Source organism: Lates calcarifer, linkage group LG9, assembly GCF_001640805.2.
Source record: "Lates calcarifer isolate ASB-BC8 linkage group LG9, TLL_Latcal_v3, whole genome shotgun sequence".
Lineage (NCBI taxonomy): Eukaryota > Metazoa > Chordata > Actinopteri > Centropomidae > Lates > Lates calcarifer.
Genome location: NC_066841.1, coordinates 1,594,824 through 1,608,895, shown reverse-complemented (window position 1 = coordinate 1,608,895; position 14,072 = coordinate 1,594,824). Strand labels below are relative to the sequence as shown.

Here is a 14,072-nt window from a genome sequence, read left to right as displayed (position 1 = left end):
TAAAAGTGCTCCAAACTGAAATGCGTAAAAGCGCACACTGGAGAAAATAAAGTGCTGTTGTCAGGCAGTGAAGCACCAAACAGACATGGAGTTTGTAAATAAATATTTTATGAAAAAGGAGCGACACGATGTCCTCGTTACAAATCGTAAAAACTATTAACAGCTATCGACATCTCCATGAGTCACCGGGCAAATCTGAAGGCAGTGAAACTGGAAAGACAAAACAAGGACACACCACTCAACAGCCCTGTAGGACTGGTTTCACATCTCACCCGCTCCACACAATACAGCCTCTAAAAACACTTAAAAAACACACAATACTCATGTAAATCTGCTGCAGACTGATTCACACGCAGCAAATTAAAAACAAGATTTGGGGTTTTAAAAAGTTTAAAAAGTCACTTCATGGTTTTCCTGAGAGACAGCAGAGTTCAACCTTTGGCTGAGTGTGTGCAGTTTCACATTGAGAGTCTGTTTAAAGTGGTAATACTGATGTTTGACTTTGGTAAATACTGAAGTTTCCACTGTAAAGGATCAGGTCTTCAGTCGGGGTCAAGCCATCCACACATCTCCCTGGCACCGTGTCGAGAGCAGGCTTTGGGTGGAGTTTCACCGGCCTGTTGGAGGAAACAAAATAAAGCTGTCACGTCGTCTTAACACACCCAAAACTAAAACGGTGGAACAGTTACACACCCTGTGAAGACAACTGGAGGGATGATGGTGAAACTCCTCTACCCTCTGTCCCGGGCTGGAGGAGGGGTGGTGGTTGGAGGTCTGGTAGTTGAAGGAGTGGAGGGGTTCAGTGGTCCTGCAGCTCAGAGCAGCAGCAGCAGTGTGTGAAGAGCTGCTGCGCCTGGATTCACCTCCCAGCTGCTGCAGACGATCATCACCCTGGAAAAAGACGAGGAATCAAGAGATGGATACCACTCTCATGTCTGACTCTGAGGCGTGGAACAGCTGTGAAGTCCTGGAGACAGTTAGCTTAGCTTAGCTTAGCTTAGCATTGAGACAGGAAACAGGAGGAAACAGCCAGTCTGCCTCTGCCCAAAGGTGAAAAGAAAACCAGTGTCTCAGCACATTTAAAGTTCAGTAACTAACATGTGATTTCTAGTAAGCAAGAAACAGTCCGGCACATAACCCCAGTTTATCCAGACTAAACAACATGTTAGTTCCTGAGCGTTAGAGGTGCTGCTGGGTGGATTTCCAACATTCAGGCCGAGCCAGGCTAACTGTTTCCTCCTGATTCTGGTCTGGTTTTTGTTCAGTGTGAGTTTATTCAGCTGTATGTTTATTACTGAGGTGGTGGTTAGCGGTGGAATGATATTATATTATTGTTAAAGCTGTGGAGCGGCTGGAGCTGGAGCTGTTTTTCTTACATCTGTGAAGTGATATGAGGAGACTCTGAGGTGGTCGTTCTCTGGTGACGTGGTGGTGTCACGAACGCGTCCTGAGGTCTTCGCTCTGATCGATGAAGGCGATCGGTCGTCCGGACAGTTACACGTGAACTCCTCCCAGCTGAGACACAAAGAGAGAAACAACATCCCGTGAATCCAAATCTCCAGAGAAACTGGATCCAACACTGCCCATAACACAAGCCCCAAGTCTGTAATTCAAACTTTTCTCTTCTTCTCAGACTCGCCGAACTTCTCCAGAGCCACAGGTCATTATACGCCTGTGTTCCCACTCAGATTATTCACGTTCACTGTTCACCTGCCCGCTGATCCCTGACTGGTTCTCTCCCTCAGGGTTTCACGGGCACTTTCCAGGTTTAACTGCAACAGCTGCAGGTCGTTCCTCTGATTCTCACACACCTGGAACACACACACAAGATTTCTTATTTGCACCCATGTTGTTCGATCAGGACAAAGAGCAGTGAATAAATTAGACCTCAGCTACATGCTTTAGAAATGTAAACAAAGATTGTATTACTAGCTGCTGTGTGGTTTTATATGTGACAGGTGGAATCAGCCAGTCGCTCTGAATCACATTTGATTGCTTTAAATTCATGAGTTCATGAGAAAAGAGGTGGTTTAGATTTAACATACATCATCTTTGGACACATATTTGACAGAAACACAGGAATAAAACTTTGAAAAAGTATTTTTTAATCCACTAATTGTGATAGAATTAAGGCTGTGATGATGCTCGGGGTGTTAGCAGGACGTTTTGGACATGACAGTGACCCAGAGCCGCAGCCACAGGGAAGGAAGCAGCAGGTTCACACTCTCAGGTATGCTGCCAAACCAGAAACACACCTGAGACGACGACGACAGCGTGAGCGGGAGGAATGAGGAAAAGACGTATTTCCCTGACCTGTGATGTGACAGCGGAGGAGTGTGATGTGTGTCGTTACCTGTCGCAGGCAGCGGAGCTCAGACATGGTGCGCTCCTGTTTGGAGCGAGCCAGCTCCAGCAGCTCGTCTCTCCAGCTGTCGCCCTCCCCTGGTGTAACAGAGCAAATGCTGCACTTATCTCAGCAGGCCATTGTTTCTGAGGTTTACACTCTCTGTACACCTGTCATTCTCTAGACTGAAAGATGAGTCTGATAACTGATTAATCACTCGTTTCTTTTATTAGTAAAACGCTGAGAGCGGTGTGCTGTAAAGTACCCGCCAAGGCCAGGTCTCTGTGAAGCAGCTGGAGCTCCTGTTTGAGGCGGATGATCTCCTCTCTCTGGGTGCTGCTCTGTGTGACCTGCTGCTGCAGCTCGTCTACAACAACCACACCACACAGACGAGAAGACGACGTGTTACCCCTCAGCCGACTGTCATCTGATTCAGTAACAGACTTGAAGTTTTACTCGTGTACCTTTAAGGTGTACGATCTCACGTTTTGCTTCTCTGTAGCGGCGTTTACTCTCCTCTAAGTCTCTCTGGAGCTTGGCTTCCTGCGAGCGACTCTCGGTTAGCGACGTCTTCCAGGTCCTGCAGGCGCCCGGTGAGGTCCAGAATACGAGCAGAGGCCTCTGTTGTATCTTTGTCCTGCAGGGAGAAACAAACCAAGCACGCCGAGTCAGAAAAGAAGACACAGTTTAACTTAATGACAGTCCTAATTTGCTCATTCAGTAACTGGTGTGCTGGTGTACCTTGAGTTTGAGCATTGAACTCAGCTCTTCCTCCCTGACCTGCAGAGAGCCGACCTGAATGGACAGAGCTGTGAGTGTGGAGCTGAGACTCCGGTTCTTCTCCTGAAAGACACCAAAGACACTTGGCACTCTGCTGCAGGTAAGAAACTGACTGTGATTAATACTTTCAATAACCTGAACCGTCCCTTTGAGTGAGACACTTTAATATGAGCTGTTTAATAATCAGTTCTTATCCTCCTGTGCTGAAGGAGACGTGTTGAAGCCAGAATTCCTTCAGGACGCACGAGAATTCAGTCGCTGTTTTTAAGGTTTGAAGTCTGGTGATTTTCTGTCAACAGAACATTAACAATGTGTGTGAATCTACAGCCTGATGGATCTGTTTTATTTGTGCCATAGAGCTAAACTAAGAATACACACACTGCTGTTTATTTTCCAAATGTGGATTAATCGCAGCTGAAAATAGTACCCAACAAATGCATCGTTTCCGACTGTTTGTTTGCTAAAATCTTTATTTTTAGGAAGTAACAGACTTGTTTTTCAGTGAACCTGTATGTGTGTGTTTGTGTGAGGTTTTTGAACATTTATTTCTTCAGGTTTAAACAGTGGGCTCGGGGCTGAGAGCTGCAGACAGAGGGACTTTAGCATGTGTCTGGTTCTGTTATTTCAGGCTCCGTCCTTAATGTTACACCGGTACCTCAGAGTCTTGACATCTTTGGCTGCTGTGCTGCTCCTTCTGTCCCAGCTCACTGAGCTGCTGCTGGGCGACGCTGAGCTCCTCCTGCACCTCCTTCTCCCTCGTCTCCACCGTCGACACTCGTTTGGTCAGGACCCTGATCACCTCGTTACGCTTCTGCAACTCGTCTGCACAAAAAACAAATAAAAATAATCAGCTAACAAATCCTGGAATTAATAATCTGTTGATTTATCTGTCTCCAAAAGAGAGGAGCTGCTGCTTTTCTTTGTTATATATGATGGAAAATGTAATATATTCAGGTTTTGAACTGATAAAATAAGGATTATTAAGATCCCACAATGGGTTCTGGGAAATTAGAATATCAGAAGATGAATCAACAATGAAAATAAACCTTAAAACAGACTCAAAATAATCATCCTTCGTTTCTGTCTCCTCACCATCCAAGCGGGCACACCTCTGCTCCAAGGCGAGCACCCTCTGTCGGTTCTGTTCCCAGACGTGAAGCTGCCTGTGATGGGAGGAGGCCATGGCGTTCAGCTCCCTGTCCCTCTCCTTCAGCTCGGCCATCATCCGCTGCAGCTCCCTCCTCTGCCTCCGGATGGTCGAGCTGCTCAGGTCGTTCACAGACAACTGTTTCCACAGCACACAGAGGGACAGGAAAATAACATAACAGATATCTGAAAAACAATGACCCTGGTGTTTCCTAACGAGCTTATATTCCAGATTTAATCTCACCTCCGTGTCCTGAGACCTGTGGGGACGGGGAGCGTCTGCCGGGATTGGACAGGTGCTCTCGGCCCATGGACTGTCCATCCTGAAGCTGGTTAGGACAGAGCTGTGGCCAACGTCCAGTGGAGCATCGGCATTTCTCTGGAAGGTGTCATTATTTACACTCAGTTATCAGTTTATTAGGTACAGGTGGCAACTTGTTTTAGACAGGTTTTGATTCAACTTTATTAAAGTTGCAAACAACAGCTTTCGATTCATCACTTAGTCGTTTAAACTCATGCCTGTTGCAACTTCTCAGAGCCCAAAACTTAAATATATTCAGTTTACAGTGAAATATGTAAGAGTCTATGACTGCAGCAAACAACTATTTTCATTGATTAATATTCTGTTTTTTATCAATTGACTGATTAATTGTTTTCTCTATGAAATAACAGTAAAAAGTGAAAAAATGCATGTTTCTGCTTTTCCAAGATACTCAGGAATATTCTGCACATTCAAAAACATCATATCCTCACGTTACAGAAGTTAGAAACAGCAATAGTTGCTCCTGTTGATCGATTAATCGAGCGACAGTTGCAGCTCTATGTTGAGTTTTGCCGCTTTACGTAGGTTTATATTAATAATCACAGGAATAATAATAAAACATTTATTCTCTAAGTGGACAAAGTTGACATTAAATAATGTCACTGACCTTTTTAACCGGAGTGCTGTGCCAGACCTCAGCTGAAGCATCTGAAACAGAGTGAGTGGATGTTTGATGGCTGAAACTTTGGTGTGTTTGTTGTTGCTAAAGACACCAGCTGTGAATGTTTACCGTGTGAAGAGGGGGAAAAGGCTGAAGCTTTTCCATAAGCTCCTCCATCTGAAGGGGGTCGCCTTCTCCCTTCGTCCATCACATCGTCGACACTAACGTATCGTCATTGTTATTCTATAAATGTGTTTATCAATACGTTTAAAATCGAATTTAAATATGATTGGCTAAATGTACATTCTCTCGGCTAGCTAGCATTAGCTTCTCTCAGAGTTTCACCAACTTTTTTTGAATGTAAATGGCTGAGGCGGGGAGACAAGGATCGGACAATGACGTCACCAACGGTCGCGTCTTAGTTCTTTTTAATTTGATTTACTGAATTTACAAAATAAAATGTTATAACCACGAGTATAACGACTGTCAGTAGAACATCTTACACAGTCAAACGACCTCCGTTAAGGTAAGACTCCGCGTTAGTTTAGTTAATTTCTCACTTCCGTATATTATTTGTCCAAACCTTAAATACTCATCCCAGAATGCAGGATGCCGACAGATTTTAGCATGAATACTGACACATACCCCAGTCTTTTCTACCAGTAACTCCATAATGTATATATTTTAACACATTTTTTCCCTCGCCTTATTTGTCTTTTTCCTTCCTTTGAACTCATTTTTCTTTTAATATTCCTTGTCACACCAAAAAACGTGATTTAAAAAAATCGTTTTATATTTAAAATAAATAAATAAAATTGAACGGGTGAGTGTGTTTGCTAACCGGAGCATCAGGGGGCGCTGTCGCACACCGGCGCAGCGTTTCAACCGCTTCACCGACTGAAAGAAGAAGCGGTACCAGGCGTGCTCAAAGTACGCCAACTAAACCTTAATCTATAAGAATGATTTTCTAAAAGTCAGACTAATGTTAATAATGCGAACGGCTTTACTTAACAGACAACAGTTTTAGAGTATCTATTGCGGGGTATGTAACTCGACATTTCTTGTGTCTTTGTCCAGTTACTGAGCAGCAGAGCCTGCTCAGTTAGCGGTGCGTTAGCTCAGCTAGCCTAGCTAAGCTAAAGCCCACTTAACGGTGACAGCTGGGTGACTCAACGTTACCTGATGAATGAAAACACTGAAACTAAGATTTCAGGGATTTGTTTTGTTTCCAGTGAGGTACAGTTTGGTTTGTCTTCACGCTGACAGAGCCTACAGTAATGGATGAATGTGAATAATGTAGATGAAAAGATTTGAGGCTAAACGATCAGGTTAAACAGCCGCATGTGTTAGCTAGCTGAAGCTAGTTCTGACTTGATGCTGTCTAACCAGCTATTCATGTTTTTGCTGCTGTTGTGAGTTGAATTGACGGTTGTGAAACGGACCTGCGAAGTGTTTCAGTTCTGTTTTTGATGTTAGTCAGCTGCTGCTCGTATATCTGACATTAGAAGTCACGAATAGTGTTAGCAGAGCATGCTAGCATGATGAAATACTTGGAGGAGCCTTGTTCACTCATGCCTGCAGTAGTTTGATAATAACAAATCTGAGGACACTTTTTATGCGAAGTCTTCAATGTGTTATCCTGACTGTATTTTAAAAAAATCTCCTTGTCATTATTTGTTTTATCCTTATGTTGCAGTGTAGTCTGGACATTTTCCACAACTCTAAACAAAACCTTTCCTCCATGAAAACTCTTTGTCAGAATTGCAGCAATTAGTTAATTAACCAATAGATTTATCTACAGAGAATGAATCAGCAAATATATTGGTCATTTGATTAATCGTTTGAGTACATTTTCAAGATAAAATGAGTTTGATCCAGCTCCTCTAATGTGAAGCTTTTCAGTTTTCTCTCTAAATTGAACAAAAAAAAAGAGAGAGATTTAACGAAATCTGGAAAAAGTTGATGGGTATTTTTACTTTCTGACATTTCAGAGAGTACATAACAAAGGAATTAATTGAGGAATTTGTCAGCAGATCAATCAATAATGAACTGTTAGTTAATACCTCCTAACAACATGGTACCTAAATTCTCATCTGGACTTTTCTCCTCTCTCTGCACCTTAATTTCTATTGATTATTTGTTTTTGTGTTTGATATGAACCTGAAAAAATAAACTAAACTCATTATAATTGCATCAGTTATACAGTATGTTATTGCCTGTGCCTTCAATGTTTCTGTCCATTTTTCTGTCTTCTATTCAGATAATTTGTGATGGCTACTACTGAGATGGAATCTGGTTCTTCAGAAAGCAGATCAGAGCAAGGGACAGTTGACACTGATTCAAAGTACCCACTGAAAGTCCTTTATTGTGGAGGTACAGTATACACATTTTACAGAGTCTTTAAGCGTCTTTAATCTGATGTCTTTTCAAAACGTGACAATGTGTTTTTCCTCTCTGTCTCTGCAGTGTGCTCTCTGCCTACAGAGGTAAGATTAATATCCAAACAACCTGGATGTTCTGCTGCTGTTAAAGCACTCACAAATATGCTGTTAGAGATATTTAATCTGTTCTTTGAGTTATAACTGATTGTACTCTGTGGTGTCTGCAGTACTGTGAGTACATGCCTGAGCCAGCCAAATGTAGGCAGTGGCTTGAGAAGAACTTTCCAGATGTGTTTGCCAGGATGACTGTAGGTGAGTGCCACTCAGGAAATTTCTCTCCCAAAGTTAATGTCTGATCATCAAAGTTAATCTCTGACCTTTAGAATAGAGCTGAGCAATGTAGATTTATGAAATATGTATATTTATTAGATATAATAATATGGTGTTACAGCTAATGTTTCCTGAGCTACATGTTCCAGATGGAAGTGAAATGAAAGTGAACGCCTGTGCTTGTTAGGTTATCATAACTGCTCATGTTTTTCTCTGTCAGAATTTTTCTTCCAGCTCAGAAATTTAGTTACAGCTCTTTATTGACGCTATATACAATGTTTACTCTGTGAAATATTCAAATCGACCATGTTTCTTAACGGTTGCATCATTCTGTAACATGGAAATATTCTATATGTGTTAAATATCATCTTATTTATGTAAGAAACAAAGGCAATCTGACATATTTGGCGTCTTTGGAAACTTTGGGATCTGCACTAGAATTTAAAGTTGTGAGATTATGAAGATTCGATCAGTGTTTGGCTTCACAGCAGGAGTTTGTAATGACTGACCAGCTGCAGGTCAGTGAGGTTGATATTTGTTTGCATGAGTGATGAAAGTGTGCTTTCAGCTTGTTGTCTCATTTGTTTATGTACAGTTATTTAGATGGACTGTAACAGCTTTGTCAGGCAGTTTGAACTTTGTTCATGTTCAGCACAAATTAAAGATCCTGAATCTCTTTGGAAAACCCTGAAGATCTGACAGTTTAGTCCAAAACAAGGAGAAAAATGAATCAGAAATATGTTTAGATTCTTGATGATAAACACAAATTTGTGAATGTGCAGATTTGAGAGCTCAGTTCTGGAGTTATGATACTGAATGAACTGGATTCAGAGTGAGATAAAATCATATGGAAAAAGATTTTTTAAGTCTGAAGATCATTAAGATCTACCAAGGTAGATAAATATAGCTACAGACTCAGTCGTCAGTAATGAGGCGAGCGTCACTGACAGGATCCAGGTGTGAACATACATTTCATTGGAAAGGTAAGAAGTACTGTTGCTGGGTTGGTTTTAACATCTTCCCATTTTATTTCTGTCCCACTGGCCCGGCAGCGAATGCACCCAAGCAGGAACCCGGCACTGGAGATGCTCCCCCTGCAGGCGAGGAGGAGGAGAAGAAGAAACAGAAGAGAGGTACCCTGGCAAATAATAGAAGGAAAATAGTTGGATTAAGTTTTTAATTAGTGTGTTATGATGTTATATTGCATTAAAAATTGAATTTTCTGTGTCAAAGCACCAGAGACTTTGATGTAACCCTCAGTATTTCAGTCCTGGTTCATTCAGTGACGTCTGTGATTACTGCTGCTACAGCAGTCACTTTACGAGCCGGAAATAAAGAAGTCAGTCAGAAATAATAGGTTATATATAAATAATAGTTATATATATAAATATATATATAAATAAAATATAAATAATAGGTTGTTTCCTGTGACTCCTTCGTGCATAAGCAGATAATTTGAATCCAGAGAGGCAGACTCTGAAAACAGAGAGATAATCGCAGAATTTAAATACATGGAGACAGAAAAGTGCTGATAACAAATGTGGTTTGATTTCATGGAAATGTTAAATGATAACATAGAAAATGATTCCTTGCTGCTGTCTGTATTTAAAGATTACAGTAACATCACTAATCTTTAGTCTGGTTTATCTTGTTTTTAAGGTGGAAGAGGCCAGATCAAACAGAAAAAGAAGACTGTGCCTCAGAAAGTTACGATAGCAAAAATCCCAAGAGCCAAGAAGAAATACGTCACACGGGTGTGTGGCCTGGCAACATTTGGTGAGAGTTTTCTACGTTTTATTATTGTCAGCGTTGTTAAATTCTCTCCCTCTGATAACAGTTTGTTCCTAACGTTAAACTCTGTGTTGACTCTCGCAGACATTGACCTTAAGGAGGCTCAGCGATTCTTTGCCCAGAAATTCTCTTGTGGTGCCTCAGTTACAGCGGAGGATGAAATAATCATTCAGGGAGATTTTACAGACGACATAATCGACGTCATTCAAGAGAAGTGGCCTGAGGTGAGCTGTCGGAATTTTCTTTTACCTCAGTTTTATTTCTGACAGGATGAGGCAGTGATGTTAAAGATGTGTGCAGGTTCCTGTGGCGTCTCCCAGCTGTAACCTAAACTTAGTCCTCTGTCCTCTGGAATAGTTTTTGAATAAGTAAATAATACAGTTGTTCTTGATAAATGCGGGTAATATATTTATGGTCAGATATTGAATGAGATTGTTGTACTACAGCAAATATTAGTTTGCAAATCAAATGAGGTTGAGTTTACTGTTTTTGATACAGAGTTTGGTGGAAATGTCAGTTTGAAGGAAATGAGACATTTTGATCTGAACATGAATGTTCTTAATAAGATTACCTGGCGAACCATCCATTAGTTGTTGAGAAGTTTCTGTCTGGACCAAAGCAGCAGACTGAACCGACTGAACACTGACATCCCCAGAACCAGAACCAGAACCAGAACCTAGAGAGAGTTCATTTAGACCCAGAATAAAAGAGATGAGTTCTCTGGGAGTTTGACATGTGGTGAATAAAGACAGAATGCTGCTTTGTTACGTTTAACACAAACAAACCTAACAGACAGAGGCAGCAGTATCACAGCAGCTCAGACTGAAACCAGAAACATCAGTATATATCAGTACCAGACTCCATTGACAAAAACAGGAATTTTACTGGGAGCTGCTGGAATACCACTGCCTCCATCTGTTAGAGTGTTTGTGTTACTGTGTGACTTCCAGTGGTGGAAGAAGTACTCAGATACTTTGCATAAGTTACAGTACCGCACAGTAACACAAACACACTAATAGATGGAGGCAGTGGTATTCCAGCAGCTCCCAGTAAAATTCCTGTTTTTGTCAATGGAGTCTGGTACTGATATATACTGATGTTTCTGGTTAAACTAAAGGATCTTCCTCTTTAATAAAAAGCTCTGTCTGTGTAGGAATCCTCTCATAATGCTGGCACACACTGATAATAAGTGATGAAAACACTTGTTGTAGTGATTACGTTGCAGCAGTGTCAGGACACACTGTTCTCGCTCAGTACTGCGTCAGCTCTAAAGAGTGTTGTCCCTATCAATCATTTACACCCAAAAACATGTGAAAATAAACCCAGGGTTATTGAGGAGGGGATGATAAAAATTGTTGCTGAAAGTTGCTAAAAAAAAAAAAAAAAAGCCATGAGGAAATTGTAAAGTGAGCAACAACCTCGGCCATTTTTTATCTTAACATTCGAAACATGTGCTTTGAAATCTGAGTGTCTGCGTCTCTGTTGTAGGTGGATGATGACAGCATCGACGATCTGGGTGAAGTCAAGAAGTGAAGACCAAATATGCACTTTTACTGAAATGGATGTGACCTGTAACAGCGACAACCTGGCCAAATGTACACATTAAGTCATTTTATACCTATTTTATTTACTGTACATAAAAACAAGCTGCGGACTTGGCCACTCACTTGGCATTTTTTTCTTTTTTTTTTTAGTTAATAGCTACTTTTCTCTCGTTTGCCAAAGGTGTGGTATGACGTGACTCCCTCCCAAATGTTCTTCACTCAAGCAAACTGTAGGCTAATAAATTTCAGTCTCCTTCGCCTGTACGCTCAAGTCTTCCTTCCACGTTTGTTTTTCTTTTTCTCTTCCAATGCTTTAAACATTAAAAGTGACTTCTCTTTCAGGGTTAGGAGTCACCTGCTTCATCTGGCAGCAGGTTACTTGTTTTTCACGCATCCCACTCAATACCCATGAGTGCACCTTTTTCCCCTGCATAATAGTTTTATAATGAAGCCTCTCTCCCCAGACAGATAACATTTACAGTTGTTTCCATGCTCCTCTGGGTCAATACCGGTTCCCCATAGATAACAAATAGCACACAGATCGCTCCACTCAGGAATTGAAGATGTTTGTCTGAGAATCATTTGCATGAACGCAAATATAATTCCCTACCAAAGCAGTCACGTGACGCAGCATATCTGTATTGACACGGAGTAGAGCAGCAGGTCGGTGCTGTGCTTCATTGATGGTTCAAACGATGAATCGTACGCTCGAGCCTGAGTGCTGCGCCTTCTCGTCTCCCATCCTGGACCAGGTTTTGCCTCCGATACTGGTCCTGGAGTTCATGTTCGGACTCATGGGGAACTTTGTCGCCCTGTGGATGTTCATCTTTCACATGGACACGTGGAAGCCGAACTCGGTGTACCTGACTCACCTGGCCGTCGCCGACTCCATCGTGCTGTTCTGCCTGCCCTTCAGAGCCGACTACTACCGGCGTGGGAAGAACTGGCTGTACGGCGACGCCCTGTGCCGCATCCTGCTCTTCCTGCTGGCGGCCAACCGTGCGGCGGGGATCTTCTTCCTCACCGCCGTGGCCGTCGATCGTTACTTCAAGATCGTCCACCCGCTGAACCGGATCAACCGGATGGGCCTGACCTACGCCCTCTGGGTCTGCCTCGGCCTCTGGGGTCTGATTTTTCTCGCCACCGGGTACCTCCTCTTTGAAAAGCACTTCTTCAACAGCAACAACCGCACTCAGTGTGAGAGTTTCAACATCTGCATGGGCTTCAACCCGCTCTCCACCTGGCACAACACCTTCTATGTCATCCAGTTTTTCCTGCCCACCGCCATCGTCGCCTTCTGCACGATCAGAATCACCTGGCAGCTGAGGAGCAGGACCGTGGACAAGAAGGGGAAAATCAAACGGGCCGTTCAGTTCGTCTTGGCCGTGGCTTTGATCTTCATCACCTGTTTCTTTCCCAGCACCGTGTCACGTATCGCCGTGTGGATCCTCAAGGTGTGGTATGACGAGTGCAGGTACTTTGAAACGGCCAACCTGGCCTTCTACACGTCTGTGTGTTTCACTTATTTCAACAGCGTCCTCAACCCTGTGGTGTACTACTTCTCCAGCCCTGCCTTTAGTGGCACCTTCAAGAAGCTCCTGAATAAAGTTCTGAGAAGGAGCGACAGCGAAGATCAGACAGAGTCACCTGAGAATGAGATTTCCACTGTCGACAGTAGACGGCTGTGAAGCCACAGTGCTGCTGTGTTCCCTAATTACACTGCAGGGATACTCTGAGTTTTAACTGGTTATGTGGATGCATGATGCACTCTAAAGGCCTGGCTGCTGATTAAATCTCTATTTACAACTTTAATAAAATGTAGGAAAAAGGTTTTGCTGTGGTTGTGAACAATAAAATTCACCCACTCAAACATAATTAGCAGTTTAAGGCTGTGTACTTGCACTGGTGTAGCATAATAAACCCTTGTGAGTGTGGTTGAAACGTGTAATGAAATGACTAATGAAGGGAATTATGAGCCATTAGTGATGAATAATTTTGTTCAGTTGCAGGGTGACCTGATGCATAATGTCTGATATTAACTCCAAAAGCTTGAAAAGGTAATATCTGTCAAATAAGAGATGTTACATACTGTAAATGTGCACGTATCCATAATATAACACTGATTTTTTTTCCCTCAGAGTAAAATAATATTTACAGTACAAATCAGCTGAACAGCCAGAAGGTTTAGATTACTCCAGTGGTTTTAGTCGAATGTCAATAATCACACAGTCCAAACAGGTTTTCTCTGAAAGTAGGAGAGTAATTATGTAAAAGCAATGTAGTTTATTATATCTATTGTCATCCTGTGTGCACATTTCAATTTCCAGTCTTTACATCCTGACATGTTCCACTTTGTTTTCAATAAATATATTAAACATTAGGAAAACTGATGAAAAATGTCATAGTGCTTTTGTTTAAGTCATGAACATGTAGTCACACGACTTCAAAGATACAGGGGAAAAAAAAAACACAAATTCATCAAAGTTATGACACAAAACTACTGTCAGGACTCACATAGTGACTATAAAGAGAGACCAAATGAATATACAGACTCAAAACAACTATAAAGGGATGCAAAAGGATAAAAAAAAAGATGCAGAACTATTACAGAGACATGCAAAAATGACTAGAGAGACACACAACTGCAAGAAAGACTCACAAAATGACACTAATAGACACAAAATGGCTACAAATACTCAAAATTACAACAAAAGGATGCATAACTACTGTAAAGAGGCTCAAAAAACAGTTACAAAGGCCCACCCTCAATATTCACACGGACACCTGTCTATTATTATAACAGACGTGGGAAGATTGTGAACCTGCTCTTCAA

General features: G+C 41.9%; 3 protein-coding genes across 6 annotated transcripts; 2 read left to right on the top strand and 1 right to left on the bottom strand.

Moving 5' to 3' along the window:
- Positions 1–86: 86 nt before the first annotated feature.
- Positions 87–5,572, bottom strand: ccdc62 (coiled-coil domain containing 62). Its single transcript, XM_018696890.2, is given in 14 exon segments — positions 87–617; positions 694–891; positions 1,377–1,515; positions 1,711–1,811; positions 2,354–2,442; positions 2,610–2,711; positions 2,809–2,914; positions 2,916–2,981; positions 3,086–3,187; positions 3,780–3,946; positions 4,217–4,409; positions 4,515–4,649; positions 5,200–5,240; positions 5,323–5,572. Coding segments are annotated over 14 exon segments (1,593 nt in total). The 5' UTR covers positions 5,402–5,572; the 3' UTR covers positions 87–542.
- A 457-nt stretch (positions 5,573–6,029) lies between these two features.
- denr (density-regulated protein) lies at positions 6,030–11,503 on the top strand. 4 transcript variants are annotated; one of them, XM_051072752.1, is made up of 8 exons: positions 6,030–6,123; positions 7,454–7,566; positions 7,660–7,679; positions 7,802–7,887; positions 8,949–9,037; positions 9,564–9,680; positions 9,780–9,919; positions 11,184–11,503. In XM_051072752.1, the coding sequence occupies exons 2-8, from the start codon at positions 7,464–7,466 to the stop codon at positions 11,226–11,228; spliced, it is 600 nt and encodes a 199-aa protein (XP_050928709.1). In that variant the 5' UTR covers positions 6,030–6,123; positions 7,454–7,463; the 3' UTR covers positions 11,229–11,503. The 4 variants fall into 4 exon arrangements, with proteins under 4 accessions (XP_050928709.1, XP_018552484.1, XP_050928708.1 ...); XM_018696968.2 differs by having other exon boundaries at positions 6,067–6,235; positions 7,802–7,886; positions 8,957–9,037; XM_051072751.1 differs by having other exon boundaries at positions 6,067–6,235.
- Positions 11,504–11,621: 118 nt separating this feature from the next.
- LOC108897350 (hydroxycarboxylic acid receptor 2-like) lies at positions 11,622–13,623 on the top strand. The gene has a single exon (XM_018696932.2). The coding sequence runs from the start codon at positions 11,923–11,925 to the stop codon at positions 12,925–12,927; it is 1,005 nt and encodes a 334-aa protein (XP_018552448.1). The 5' UTR covers positions 11,622–11,922; the 3' UTR covers positions 12,928–13,623.
- The last annotated feature ends 449 nt before the right edge of the window (positions 13,624–14,072 follow it).